At 40.8% G+C, this 14,319-nt stretch overlaps 1 protein-coding gene and 1 pseudogene across 14 annotated transcripts in view; one reads left to right on the plus strand and one right to left on the minus strand.

The window, feature by feature from the left end:
* LOC100848895 (zinc finger protein 665) overlaps positions 1-14,319 on the plus strand; it is a 48,802-nt gene that overhangs the window by 18,868 nt on the left and 15,615 nt on the right. For 7 of the 14 annotated variants that reach the window (XM_024978770.2, XM_024978769.2, XM_059877120.1 and 4 more), the window contains 3 exons: positions 2,915-3,004; positions 4,285-4,367; positions 9,612-9,738. The exons of 2 other annotated variants lie outside the window; for them this stretch is intronic. In XM_024978770.2, coding sequence (XP_024834538.1) covers positions 4,353-4,367; positions 9,612-9,738 — 142 coding nt within the window. In that variant the 5' untranslated portion in view covers positions 2,915-3,004; positions 4,285-4,352. Of the gene's footprint in view, positions 1-2,914; positions 3,005-4,284; positions 4,368-6,739; positions 7,297-9,611; positions 9,739-14,319 lie in introns of those variants that run through there. 5 more of the 14 variants (XM_024978773.2, XM_024978768.2, XM_024978774.2 and 2 more) reach the window with 3 other exon arrangements.
* Positions 8,327-8,783, minus strand: LOC132342725 (ATP synthase F(0) complex subunit C2, mitochondrial-like; annotated as a pseudogene).

Here is a 14,319-nt window from a genome sequence, read left to right on the forward strand (position 1 = left end):
GTTACCCAGGTTTATTGCCTCTGTATCAGTTGCCAGCAGGAGAAATTAATGCCCTTCTTCAAGGGTTATTTTGAGTCCTTCCTCGTTCCCCTCTTTTTAGGGCTGATAGTGTTCCTCTTCTTCCCAGCGTGGCTGTAGTATCTGATACTGGAAATATCTTTAGATGACCGGACTATGGGTTGGGCTGAATAATCCTCAGGGAAGACCAAGAGAACAGGGCAGGTGATGAAGATGTTTCCCATGTTCTGGACATTTCAGCTGTAATTGATCTTTACCCCATGTGATTACTTAATTACTCAAAAGAAGGGTCAAGAAATATAGGAAGTCCTGAAAAGCCCTACAGAGGTGGTGTCCTCAAGCAGTGAGCTAAGATGTCCCCATGTTTAGTCTGCTGTGTTTTGTCCTCTGCAGCCCCCAGATCTAAGCTCTGTCCATCCAGGACCAGTCACCATCATGGACAGCAGCTTTGCCATCTAGGAGTTCATGTACTCTTGTCAGCGATTGTGATTTCAGTGCACTGAGGATGAGCAGAAATCCAAAACCTAATGGGGCAAGAAGGAGACGCTGCCCCCCGCACCCCCCAAGAGGTAGAATATTTTTCAAGTAGGTGTGGGTGGAGAAAACAGGAGATAGTGAGACCTGGAGCCCCTTGCTTTGAGACGTCCTCATCACAAATGCCTTTGTACATGGACTCCATAATGTCCCCAGGTGGTGGCAGACTTTCCCAGAAGGGCCAGTCTCTTGGTTTCCATACTGCACATGCAGTGTCCTTTGGGTGGTAGCTCGTGGACACTCCTCTTGTGATCCCCTTTGCCAAGAAACCCTGGTGCACTTTAGTCTTGCTTAGTTCAGTCATGCAGGGAGGAGAGGTAGACAAATGGGGAAAGTGGACAGAGCCTGCTGGGGTCTGCAGGAGGCTTGTGGCAGTACTTGGGGGAATCAAGGTGAGCCCAGTGAATGGAGCGTGTGCCCATCCCAAGTGTAGTTGCAGGGACAAGGCAGGTGTGGATCTGCTGGAAAAGAATGTCTCAGTTCAGGTTGGAGAACCTGGGATTGGGTTTGTTGGAGAGCCCGCATGGAATGGTTTGAGGTTCCAGTGCCTTAGCTCGTGTTCCTGGGACAGCAGTGCTGAGGCTGACACTTGCCTGCAGAGGTTGGATTTGACAACTCGTGACCACACGTGAGCAGCAATGAAGGACGTGGAATTCAGCCAAGAGAAGCCTTTTCCACTGTTAGAACTGTGGCCGGGACTGAGCCTGCAGGCACCTGTGTGTGCAGGAGGATGGGAGCCTTGGGCTTGAGGGGCTGGTTCTAGCAGGTGCCCCCAGCATCCACTCCACTCCCTGGCTTTTGTTGGCTCTTTTAGCAGGCAGGCACCATAGAGTAATGGGGAAAATCTCAGGTCATTTTTTGCATCAACTTTGGTATCATTGTGTACTTGGGGTTGCTGGTGAAGAAAGGTTCATGTGCATTTGGGAAGATACCAAGAGAATCTGGAGTGTTTCCTTGGAAGATGCTGAGGTCTCAGTGGTCCATGTACATCACTGGAATGATCCCTCTTTTTCATAGTCTTTGTGGAGATTTCAGTGTTTGACCTGGATCCCTCACTGTAAATGAAAATATGGTGTCTTGTGTCTGTGGATCCTTGGGTGTCCTCTTTTGTATTTTGCCTCATGCATGAGTTATCAAGGCTTGGAATGCTTTGTGTTTGTATAAGAGGGTCCGAGGCTCATTGTAGGCTCTGTGGACACTCTGTTGGACACCATGAAAGTTTGTAAGTTTGTTTGAGTCCCGCTGGGAAAATAGAAGTACTAAGGTTAAGATCACAGAATGCTTGTTATGAGGTGGTCCTGCTCGGTAGGGATCTCTGGGCCCAACCTGAGTAGAGTCATAAAGTCCTGTGATGTAGGGGAGGATGGCTCCAAAAAATCAGAGGTCAGCGATGCCACAGTGATCTGCAATCTGGAGGTTTGTCCTCTAGAAGATGCAGCTGCAACTGTCTTGCTGCCAGGCTGCATTCTCTATTATCCACTCCCGTCCCTCCCCAAATAAGCACACATACAGGCACAGTACAGAAAACACAGAATCTTAACTGCACTGTTGGTGGTAATGTAAATGGTACTGCTATGTGGGAAAATAAAATGGAAGTTCCTTAACAAATTAATATAGAACAGGCCTACAGTCTGTCAAACCCATTTCTGACAGATATCCAAAGGAAAAGCAATCAGTTTTTCAGGAATATGTCCACAGTCCCATGAGTGTGACTGGATTTGCAGTAGCCAAGGCATAGACACGGCCCAGATGTCTCTTGACAAAAGAATAGGTTACAAAAGTGTGGTATAGAAATATTTATTATATACTGTATATTCATGAACTATTTTTTCTCTGTATATAAATATAAAAATCAAGGATCCTGCATTTATGCCAGAATGAATGAACCTAGGGAACATTATACCAAGTTAAATAAGCCTCACAAAGGAGGACAGACACTATGTAGAAACTAGAATTGTCAAACTCATAGAGCCATCGAGTAATAAGGCTGTTACCAGGAGCTGGGTGGAAGGAGAAATGGGGCACTGGTAGTCAAAGAGTAGAGATTTTCAGTTATAAAATAAGTAAGTTCTGGGGATCTGAGGTACTGCATGCTGCCTGTAGTGTTTCTATATCCTTGAAATTCGCCCAGAGAGAAATAATACAGTGTACTCATAGGTGGACGTGTAACTTACTCAAGTATAATAATTATTCAGTGTATGAGTCTATGACATGATCACTTTGTACACAGTACATTTATACCATTTTTGTTAGTTACACCTTAGTAAGGCTGGGAAAGAAAAAGAGAGTTGGGGGGTGCTTTTCTCCTCTGAATGGTGCTCAGTCCAGGCTTCATGTTTCATTGATGATGCATTTTGCATAGACATGTGCCGGAGTCCAGCTCTAGCAGCCAGGGAATCAGCCTGAAGAGATGAGTGGTGTCAGCAGAGAATGATGCAGCCCCTGACTCAAGGTACGGGACTGCATGTTTATTTCAAGCTTCAGGTTCTCTTTTATACTTTGACAAAAGCATTAAGTCAGAGGTTTGGCATTTTCAGTTCCCCTCACCCAGATTTATTGTCTCCATAAAACATTGTTGCCCTTCAAACAGAGTTTCTGCTTCAGCGATTCTCTCAGAATCCTGTTTAACTTGTGATTACATTGTAATTCATGCTTATGTCTGGGCTGCATACCACATTCCTCAGTTTATTTCTTATCTTTCTAAATCCTGTTTGCCCCTAGCATCCTAAGCTCACTATCTCCTGAAATGGCTTCTAGCTGTTAATATCTCTGAAATTCTTAATCTCTATAAGCTATAGTAAAATATGCTAGCACTACAACATTCCTTAAAGTTTTAGCTTCTAACTATTCTTAATTATTCCTAAACCCTAAATTCAGCAAACTTCCTTTGCCATAAACATTTCCTTCACAAATAGGTCTCAGATGACAATCCTTCCCATGGCCTCAAGCTGCGGCCTACGTGCTCATCCTGTAACACTCTTTGTAAAGATCCTTGAACAAATGTCAATGGTTAACTTTATGGATTATTCTCTGAGCACAACTGCAGAAGGCTTTGTGCCTTCTCATGCTCCTCTGAAGGACGATAAGCACCTTAACATTCTTTTCAGTCAACTCAACCGAGGAAATGAAAAAACAGGTCAGAATCACAAGACCTAACTCCTTCATCCTGGGTCCATGCCTGCGGGACAAGTAGAGGGGTTTGGGGCCGTGCCTCCATTTTGTCAGTAATGCCTAACGTGGCTCCCGACACACGTTTTGTACCCTCTGACCAGAGATTCCCCTTCAGGTAGTTTGTGTTGGTCCACAGCTCGAGAGTGTTTAAGATGCCCCAGTTGATTCCAGTCTAGATCCCTCACTGAGCATCAGGACTCTGAGTCCTCCCAGTTCTGAGGGCTGAGATCTGGGCTGAGGAGGGGATGCTCTGTTCTGAGTGGGGATGGATCAGGGCCTGCTGTGTGACCTGAAGGAGATTGCCTGGTCAGCAGAGGTGCCTCCTGCTGCTGTGTACATGAGGCCTCACCAGGAGGGGAGTGTGATCTGAGGGAAAGTGTGAGAAAGTCCCATGGTGGTCTCTCAGCGGGAGTTGACTGTCTTGAGTCCCTCCTGAGACAGTGGCCACAGGGGACTGTCTGTTCCTCGTGGTGAGGGCTTCGCTGTGTGTGTGGTTGGGGCTCAGGAAGGGGATGTGTTGACTCTAAGCATTAAACAGTATGTTTTCAACTTTGATGATAGACCTCTGAAGATTTGTGTTGCCTGAGGAAGCCCTGAAGTTAAGGAAGAGGAACAAAAAGGAGTGAGGCATGCTTGTTTCTCAGGTAAGGTCATATTTAGTCTGTCCTTCCTGAAATGCTCTTCTCTGGACTCGCTAATCGTGTCTGACTCTGGAGTGTCCTGTGTGACTCCTGTACATGCACACTCACCCAGGCCCTGTCGTCTGTACTTACATCCTGTCTCCCCATGACCTGGTGACCTGGCCCTTGTGAGGAGGCTCCCCTGGGCACCATCCTGGGAAGGGCTTCTCACCCACAGTTTGGAGACGGGGTCTCAGTGCTGTTGGGCAGCAGGGATTGCTTAGGGCCTATCTGGATGCGCTGTCTGCTGTCAACCAGGGTAAGGAAACTGCATGTGGATGTCAGGTGTTAGTATGCACAATAGCTGGTCAAATCTGGGAATCAGATCAATTGAACCTGTCCTATCCCTTTTGTGTATCTTGACATCCTTGTAAATATATCTTATATATACACAAAGAATTATGTCTGTGTACTGTGTTCTGTTCAGTGGGTTTATTTATCTGTTTTTATACCAGTACCACATCACCTTGATTACCTTGTAATAAGTGTTGAAATAGAAAGACCTCCATCTTCCTTCTTCAAGAGTTTTGCTGTTTGCTCTTTGAATAGTTCTGTCACATTCACCATGTTTTATTCTGCTTCTACAAAGATTGTCATGGCAGTTTTGATAATGAGTTAATTGGTTGATTGATCCTTTGTGTGGTTATTAAAGAATCCTTTTTCATATAGTACGTTTCTTTTGTAATCTTGATGATTTTTACTGATGAAACTTTGTCATGTGGGAAAGAAGATAAATTTACTTCTTTTTCAATTTGGGGACCTTTGATTTCTTTTTCTCATCTAATTGCTCTAAGGGTTTCAGTGCTTTGTTGAACTGTAGTGCAGAGTGTGCATCCTTGTCTTCTTCTTGACCTCAGAGGAAAAGCTTTCATTCTTTCCCCATTGCTGTGCTCTTTTCATAATGGCATTTATTATGTTGATGTTGGTATAATTTATTGTTTGTAGTTTGTTGAGTGTTCCATCTTGAAAGGTTGTCAAATTTTTGTCAAATGTTTTTTTCCTGCATCGAGATGATCCTGTTTTTTTTCGCCTTTAATCTGATAATGTAGTGTGTCATATTAATTGATTTTTGTATGTTGACTTCTCCTTGCCTTATATGAATAAAATCTGTTTGGTTATGGTGTCAGATCTTTTTATTTATTTATTTAAATTATTTTAATTGAAGGATAATTGCATTACAGAAGTTGTTGTTTTCTGCCAAATACCAACATGAATCAGCCATAGGTATACATATGTGCCCTCCCTCCCATCTTCCTCCCTATCCCACCCCTGTAGGTTGTGAAAGAGCCCCTGTTTGAGTTCCCTGAGTCAGTCAGCAAATTCGCATTGGCTCTCTACTTTATATATGGTAATGTAAGTTTCCATGTTACTCTCTCCATACATCTGAACCTCTCCTTCCTCCCCTCCCCACCCCCATCTGTTCTGTTTCCATTTCTCCAGATCTTTTTAATATGTGTTGAAATTGGTTTGTAAGTATTTTAATTTTGCATCAGTATTCGTTAGGGGCATTGGTTTCTAGTTTTCCTTTCTTGTGTCTTTGGGAAATCAGCAAACTATTAGAATCATGCTTGCTCCATAGAATTAGCAGGATTAGTGGTAATTCTTTTGTAAATGTTTGGGAGAATTTGGTCCTGTATTTTTCTTAGAGGTTTCTGGATACTTCTTAAATCTCTCTAGTTATAATGGGCTTCCCTGGTGACTCAAATCATAAAGAATCTGCCGGCAGTGCGGGAGACCCAGGTTCTATCCCTGGGTCGGAAGATTGCCTGGAGAAAGGAGAGGCTCTCTAGTCCAGTATTCTTGTCTGGAGAAATTCCATGGACAGAGGAGCCTTGTGGGCTACAGTCCATAAGGTCACAAAGAGTCAGATACGACTGAGTGGCTAACACTTTCACTTTCAACACTTCTCACTTTTTTAATTTCTTAATAAGTAAAATAATTTGTATGTTTCTGAGAATTTGCCAGTATCTCCTATATTCTGTCATTATAGGCATTATTGGTCATAGTACTTCCTTATCTTTAGAAACTTTCTTTGACCTCAGTTGTAATCACTCCTGTTTCATATCTGTTTTTAGTTCTTTGAATCTTTTTTTCTCTTTTCCTTGGTCTAGGTGGGGGTTTTCCTATACAGTTTTTTCAAAACATCAACTCTTGGTTTGTTGATTTTTATATTTTTCTACTTTCTATTGTATCTCTGGTTTCTTATTTACCTTTTTCCTTCTGCTAAACAAGTTTAGTTTGTTTTCCATTTTCTGTTTCCTAGAGATCTAAAAATAGATTTCAGATTTAAGATCTTTTCTCTTTTTTACTTAAGCACTTAACAGTTCAGACTTTCCTTTTAGTACAGTGCTCTCTGTGTGTTATAAATTTTGTAATGTTTTCTTTTCGTTTTCATCCATGTATTTAAAAATTTCCATGTGATCTGTTTTCAGACCCATTTGTGGTGTAAGAGTGAGCTGCTCAATGTCCACATTTGAGGAATTTTCTTTTTTTCTTGTGTTTATTTCATTGTTGTCAGGGAAGATACTTTCCTGTTATCAGTCTCCTAAAATGGTTAATTTTGGCCTAACATGTGGTCTCTGATAGAGAATGCTTTATGTGTCCTTGAGATACATGTGTTTTATGCTTTTGTTGGGCCATGTGGTCTGTACATGCCTGTTCAATGTTTGCTTCATTTTTCTGAGATATCTAATGTTAGATGTATATATATTTTTATTTGTTACAGCTTTTTGATAAATTGACCGTTTTGTCATTATACAATAGTTATCTCGTTGCAGTTTTTTTTTTTTTTTTCCAGTTTATTTTGTCTGATATAACAGTCTCCCCTGCTCTCTTTAGGATGGACTGTCTTTTTCCATCCTTGCACTTTTCACCTTTCCATGTCCTCACAAACGTGAGTACTACCTGTTTCACCTCTCTGACAAACTCTGTTTCTCTTGCCCTGGGATTTTCCTCCTGTTACTTCTGGTGGCCCCTGCTCATGTGCATCGTATTGTGGTGAAAGACAGGCCCCCTGGACTGCTCCTTTCATGCCACTGTAATTTCAGAAAGAATGTATTGAATGTTTCCTTTCATCCCAATTCCTATCATGATGTTTCTTGAGATAGTCTTGCTTAATAACTATATTTTTTTCCATATTCTTTTTTGCCATGATTTTTAATTCTCCAAGAAGTTTTTTTACTTTGCTATTGTGATAATTTTTTTTTTTTTGGTCATAATCTAATGACTCTTCTAATTTCAAATCACTGTTTTATTAATGGAAAAAAGCAAAGAAAGTCTTTGGTTTCTGTTAATGCCTTGCTATGTAAATTTAAATGGACAAAATTTTATTTGTATCTTTGTATATGGTAATTTTATTATGAATTGAGTTCAAGTATTCTTTTTTTTTTAATGTTTTTACCAGTTTTCTTTTGGTAGCCTAGTATAGAATCCTGTTGACAAACTCAGCTGAGTACAAAGGATACATTTTTATCATCTGAAAGATGCTGAAATACATGTGAATAAAAGGATGATATAAAATTGTCCAAAAAGTCTGTCAAAAGACGAATCCTCTCGTGTCCGTTAATTTTTTATAGATAAGCAAGCATGCATGTGCAAGTCTGTGGTTTAGATAGAAGACATTATGATTTAAAAACTACATATCAACTTTTTTTTTCAGTTGAAATTATCAGTATAATCTGTGGCCTTGGAATTTTCCAAACAATCCTGTTAGTGTTTTAAGTAGTAAATTACTAACAGTTGTGTTTCCGTATCCACGTCTATAATGACCTTTCATGCCATTCCACATTGTTCACCTGGGACTTTTTTTTTTTTTTTTCATATTAATACAATATTTATTTATTTTCGTTCTGTCAAACCCTGAGCCCACCACTTTCCCCAGGCTGCTTGGGGAGTTACAGGAAAGGGAACATACAGGGCAGACACAGGAGAAAGAATTATGGGAGGTGGAAAGAGCTCCTTCATATTGTGAAGAATATGAACTAGACCACCATCAGGCAAAAGAGCCCCATGGCCTTTGAGAGGGCCAAGCCCATGGCATAGAAGAGCTACTGTTTCAGAGAAGGGTTCCTGGCATAAAAATGATGAAGCTCCCGAACACAAGCCCACTTCCAGCCCTGGAGCCAGCCACCCCTGCTGTGGCAGCTCCAGCTCCAGGGAACTTGGCTGCTGTGTCAGAGTCCTTTGAAATGGCACTGGTTTGGAAGATGTGGCTAGGAATAAGTGAGATGGTCCGGGGACCTGGGGCTGCCAAGCTGCTGTGGCTCTCATGGGTCAGTGTCTCCAGTCCTTCACCACCACTGCAGGACAGTGATCACTCAACAGGGAGGAGGTTCTCCCAATCAGGGAGGGGGTAGAGACTAATTTGGCACAGGTGTCCATTTTCAAGGGATGAAGGCCCAAGGCTCGAGAGCTGGTCCCCCTGCAGAGAAGACAGAGGGGCAGGGAGGAGGCTCACCTTGGACTTCTTTCAAGTTTTCTTTAGAAGCCCTCTGTCAAAGGACTTTTAATGTTCTCTGTACTACTTAACTGTTAGATGCTTAAGCTTCAGTTGCTGAGCCCTAGCTTCTGAGTTCAAGTGCTTCATGTAACATTTCTTACCTTCTTGACCTGAGTCGAGTTTCTCAGAGTGTCTGTGACACAGGTTGTCTTCTCTAAGGTGGGAAAAGATCGTTCTTTAATGAGCTATTACATTGATGACAGGTTCTTGCCTGTACAGTACTTATTTAATGTTTAGAGTAATACTATAGTAATTTAGAGCAACAGGAAGCCTTCAGACGCTTTTGGTCCTTGCTGCTGTTATCAACATCATAACTGAAAGTTTTGACCTTTCCATTGAAAGGGCCGTGGATTTCGTCATCTCTGAAGATGCCACTCATGTTGTACCTCATCTAGATAATGAATTGCACTCACTGGGTAGAACATAATATCTGACACTTCTGTATAGCCACAACAGTTTTGAGCTTTATTTATTTCATGGATTTTGAACAATGATGAAAAATCCATATTAATTGGAGGATCTCATAAGGTCTTAGGGCAAAGCATAAGAAATTAAAATTAGAGATCCATAATTTCTCCAGATACCCCTGCATGGATCTGTTAGAACACATACTTGAACGAAGTCAATCCTTACCCCTTACTACCCTTTCTCTTTTGCATGAAAATGAGAACTTTTCATGGCCCTTTTGGTGACATGTGGTTTCATTTCAGGAACGACTGACCTGTGAGGATGTGGCCATCGAATTCACTCATGAGGAGTGGGTATTCCTGGACCCTGCTCAGAGGGCCTTGTACAGGGACGTGATGCTGGAGACCTACAGGAACCTGGTCTCCCTGGGTGAGGATGACTTCCTTCCAGAGCTGCCCTTGGGTATCTGCATTTTCCCTGTGTGCCCCCTTGGGAGGCCCTAATGTCTTTCATCTGAGAGTTCTGGTGACTGGGGCATGACACAGCTTCACAAGGTTAAAATGACCCTCTTCAGATGCTGTGTCTGTTTCATGTCATATCTGAGGTTGTCCCAGAGCTTAATCATGTACAAAGCTCACTGGCAAATGCTAAAAAAAATACCAAAAAACCCGATTTCCTATTTTCTACCTTTTGACTTTTGGCTCAGTGTTTTAAAAAATCCACAGCACTTTAGATTTCTCTCTTCTGATAACGCTGAATATCTGTTTGTTTTTGCTTGCTTGTTTACTTTTTTTTTGCTGCACCATTCTGCATGTGGGATCTTAGTTCCCTGACGAAGGATGAAACCTGCACCCCCTGCATTGGAAATGCAGAGTCTTAACTGCTGGATCACCAGGGGAGTCCCAGAATTTCTGTTTCTGATCTGAATAGTATCTCCACATTGGAGCATGAGAAAAAGCTCTGGACAGTGGGGAGTGATGTAAAAGTAGCCAAAAATACAATGTATAAAGAAAAATGAGTATCTCAAAAGGGCTGTTTTTTTCTGTTTAGGAGTGGAACAAGTTGGTGGATTGGATCCTCTGTGGTTGTTACTTAGGAAAATGTAAGGAGAGTAGGTAGAGAGATTGTCTTTTTGATCCTAGATCCTGCGAGGGGAGCATATGTGAATCTCGCAGGCTCTTAGCTTGCCATCTGTAGGTTGAGAGCATGGTCACATCTCAAGATGCTGTGATGTCTGACGTTCATGTTGTATTATTTTTACTCTTGTACTGCCCTACCCAGTCTAGGAATGTGAACTGTTCCTGATGTTACATTCTCCTTACTTTGTATCCTTTTACCTCTTAAATTTCTTTGAAATATATTCCTGAGGGTCTGAAATTTTATCTGGTTTCCTTGCTGTGATAATCCACCTATGTTTAATTGGCAGCCTCTGGTGAGTCTCTGTGGAGTGGATTTACTAGGTAACAGAAAACTGTGATGGAGACACTATCCCTAATGTTATTTTCTTGCTCTGTACAAAGTCACCACTTGAAGCTATCCAGTAGAGTGGTCAGTATGTTCTAGGATTATGAGAGAGAAAGTATCACGAGAGCCCGATACATCTTTCCAGGTTATTTTCTGGCTTTGAAGACTCTGTCAAGGGCACCGTGACAGTGTTGTTCATGTGTATCAAGGACCATATATTTTACCTTCTGTAAATGGTATGGGAATTTATCCCAGGACAACTTTGTCCAAGTTCACATTCTCATATCTATGAGGCTATTGGCTGCACTGTTGTTCTGGGCATTGTAGGTATTTTTTATCATTGAGTTCAAATTTCTGTGTTACTCTTAATGTTTCTGTTTTGTATTTGCAATGCGTTGGATGGTTGATTGGGAAATGGTCCCTATGGTGGAACTGGTGATCAGTCCCTCTTAAAATTCTTGATATATTCTTTGTACTCATTTACTTATCAGATGTATGATTTCCACATATTTTCTCTTTTACTGTTGATTGTCTTTTCAAACTCACTGCACTTTAATGCACAGTAGTTTATAATTTTGATATAGTTCAATTTATTGATATCTGGTTTTATTTTGTGGCCTGTGCTTTTGGTGTTACATCTGGTAAATCATTTGTGGGTCCAATTTCCAGAAACATTTCCTGCATGTTTACTTCTAGGAGTTTTATACATTTGGGACTTAGGTTTAGGTCTTTGAACCATTTTGAGTTCATTTTTGTCTATAGTGTAAGATAATGTTCCAAGTAAATTCTTTTGCTGGTGGGTATTCATTTTTGTCAACATGTCTTGTTTCATAGACTGCTTCCCCCATTTAGTAGTTTTTACACCCTTGTGAAACATCTTTTGAACATTTGCACAAGACGTGTTTTTGTTTTTGTTTTAACCATTCTTTTTAGGTATGATGCTGCTGCTGCTGCTAAGTCGCATCAGTCGTGTGTGACTCTGTGCGACCCTGACAGACGGCAGCCCACCAGGCTCCTCTGTCCCTGGGATTCTCCAGGCAAAAACACTGGCGTGGGTTGCCACTTTCCTTCTCCAATGCATGCGTGCATGTACACCAAGTCACTTCAGCCGTGTCCAACTCTGTGCGACCCCATAGATGGCAGCCCACCAGGCTCCTCTGTCCCTGGGATTCTCCAGGCAAGCATACTGGAGTGGGTTGCCATTTCCTTCTCCAGTTTTTAAGTATAGTTAATTTACAATGTTGTGTTTCAGGTATACAGCAGTTTACAAGATACTCAGTATAGTTCCCTGAGCCATTATATCATAGGTTCTTGTTGCTTATCTATTTTGTATATATATTAGTTTGTATATATTTAGACTTCTACTTTATCTCTCCCTTTCCTGCCCCCATCACCATCCTGTACTATCCCCTTTGGTAACCATAACTTTGTTTTTTATGCTGGTGAGTTTATTTTGTGAATAAGTTCATTTGTATCATTTATTTCAGTTCAACATATAATATCCTATGATATTTGTCTTTCTCTGTCTGATTTCCCGTAGAATAATCTCTAAGTCTGTCTATATTGATGCAAAAGGCATTACCTTTATTGTGTTTTATGCGGTGGAGGTGGCAACCCACTCCAGTGTTCTTGCCTGGAGAATTTCATGGACAGGGGAGTCTGGCAGGCTGCAGGCCATGGGGTCTTAAAGAGTTGGACACGGCTGAGCTACTTTCACTTCACAATATTCCCTTGTATATATGTACCACATATTCTTTATCCCTTTGTCTGTCAGTGAACATTTAGGTTGCCGCCATGTTTTGGCGGGTATAAATAGTGCTGCTAAAACATTGGGGTGCATGTGTCATTTTGAATTAGTTTTCATCCTTTCTGGATATATGCCCAGGATTGGAATTGCTGGTTCATGTGATAGCTCTATTTTTAGTTCTTTATGGAGCCTCCATGCTATTCTCCAAAGTGGCAGTACCAATTTATGTTCCTTCCAACAGTGTAGGAGGGTTCTCTTTTCTCCACACCCTCTCAAGCATTTATTGTGTGTAGACTTTTTGATGGTGGTCATTCTGACCAGTGTGAGGTGATAGTTTTGTGGTTTTGATTTGCATTTCTCTCATAAGTAGAGATGTCAAACATCTTTTCAGGTGACTGGTGGCCATCTGTTTGTCTCCTTTGGAGAAATATCTGTTTTGATCTTCTGCCCAGTTTTTGATTGGGTAGTTTGTTTGTTTTGATATTAAGCTGTATGAACTGTTTGTATATTTTGGAAATAAATCCCCTATAGGTATCATCATTTGCATATATAGTCTCCTAGTCCAAAAGTTGAATTTTTGTTCTTTTTTTGGTTTCCTTTGCTTTGCAAAAAGGTTTTAAATTTAATTAGGTCTCATTTGTTTGATTTTGCTTTTATTACCATGACTCTAAGAGATAGATCCAAAAAAAATTTGCTGACATTTATGTCAGTGTTTTGCATTTGTTTTCCACTATGAATTATATAGTATCTGGCCTTGCATTTAGATGTTTAACACATTTTGAGTTTATTTTTGTATGTGGTGTTAGAGAATGTTGTAATTTCATTCTTTTTCATATAACTATGTATTTATCCCAGCATCACTTATTGAAGAGACTTCTTCATTCTATATTCTTTCCTCCTTTGTTATAGAATAATTGACTCTAAGTAAACTGGTTTATTTCTGGGTTTTCTATCCTGTTCTACCGATCTGTATTTCTGTTTTGTGCCATCATCATACCACTTCCCTGGTGGCTCAGACGGTAAAGCCATCTGCCTACAATGCAGGAGACCCAGGTCCAAGTTCAGTCCCTGGGTGAGGAAGATCTGCTGGAGAAGGAAATGGCAACCAACTTCAGTATTCTTACCTGGAGAATCCCATGGACAGAGGAACCTGGTAGGCTATAGTCAATGGGATCACAAAGAGTTGGACACGACTGAGCCACTTCACTTTCACTTTGTTGACTGTCAGTTTGTAGCATAGTCTGAACTCAGGGAACATGATTCCTCCAGCTCTGTTCTTTGTCAAGATCATTTTAGATATCAGAGTCTTTTGTATTTTGGTACAAATTAAGTTTTTCTTTGCTTTATGAAATATGTCATTGTTAATTTGATAAGGGTTGCATTGAATATGTCGATTGCCTTGGATAGTATGGTCATTTTGACAGTGTTACTTCTTTCAATCCAAGAACATGGTATATGTTTGTGCCATCTGTTTGTGTCATCTTTGGTATCAGTCATCAGCATCTTATAGTTTTATTAGTACAGTTCTTTTAACTTCTTAGGTAGGTTTATTCCTTAAAATTTTATGCTTTTCTATGAGATGGTGAATGGGATTGTTTGATTAATTTCACTTTCTGATATATCATTATTAGTGTATAGAAATGCAGCAGTTTTCTATATATTTTGTATCCAGCAAGTTGACTCATTGATGAGGTCATCTGGTGGCATCTTCGGGATTTTCTGTCTGTAGCATCATAGTGACAGTTTTACTTCTTTTTAATTTTTTTTAACTTGAATTCCTTTTGTTTCTTTTTATTTTC

The sequence above is a fragment of the Bos taurus genome, chromosome 18, assembly GCF_002263795.3.
Source record: "Bos taurus isolate L1 Dominette 01449 registration number 42190680 breed Hereford chromosome 18, ARS-UCD2.0, whole genome shotgun sequence".
Classification (NCBI taxonomy): Eukaryota; Metazoa; Chordata; class Mammalia; order Artiodactyla; family Bovidae; genus Bos; species Bos taurus.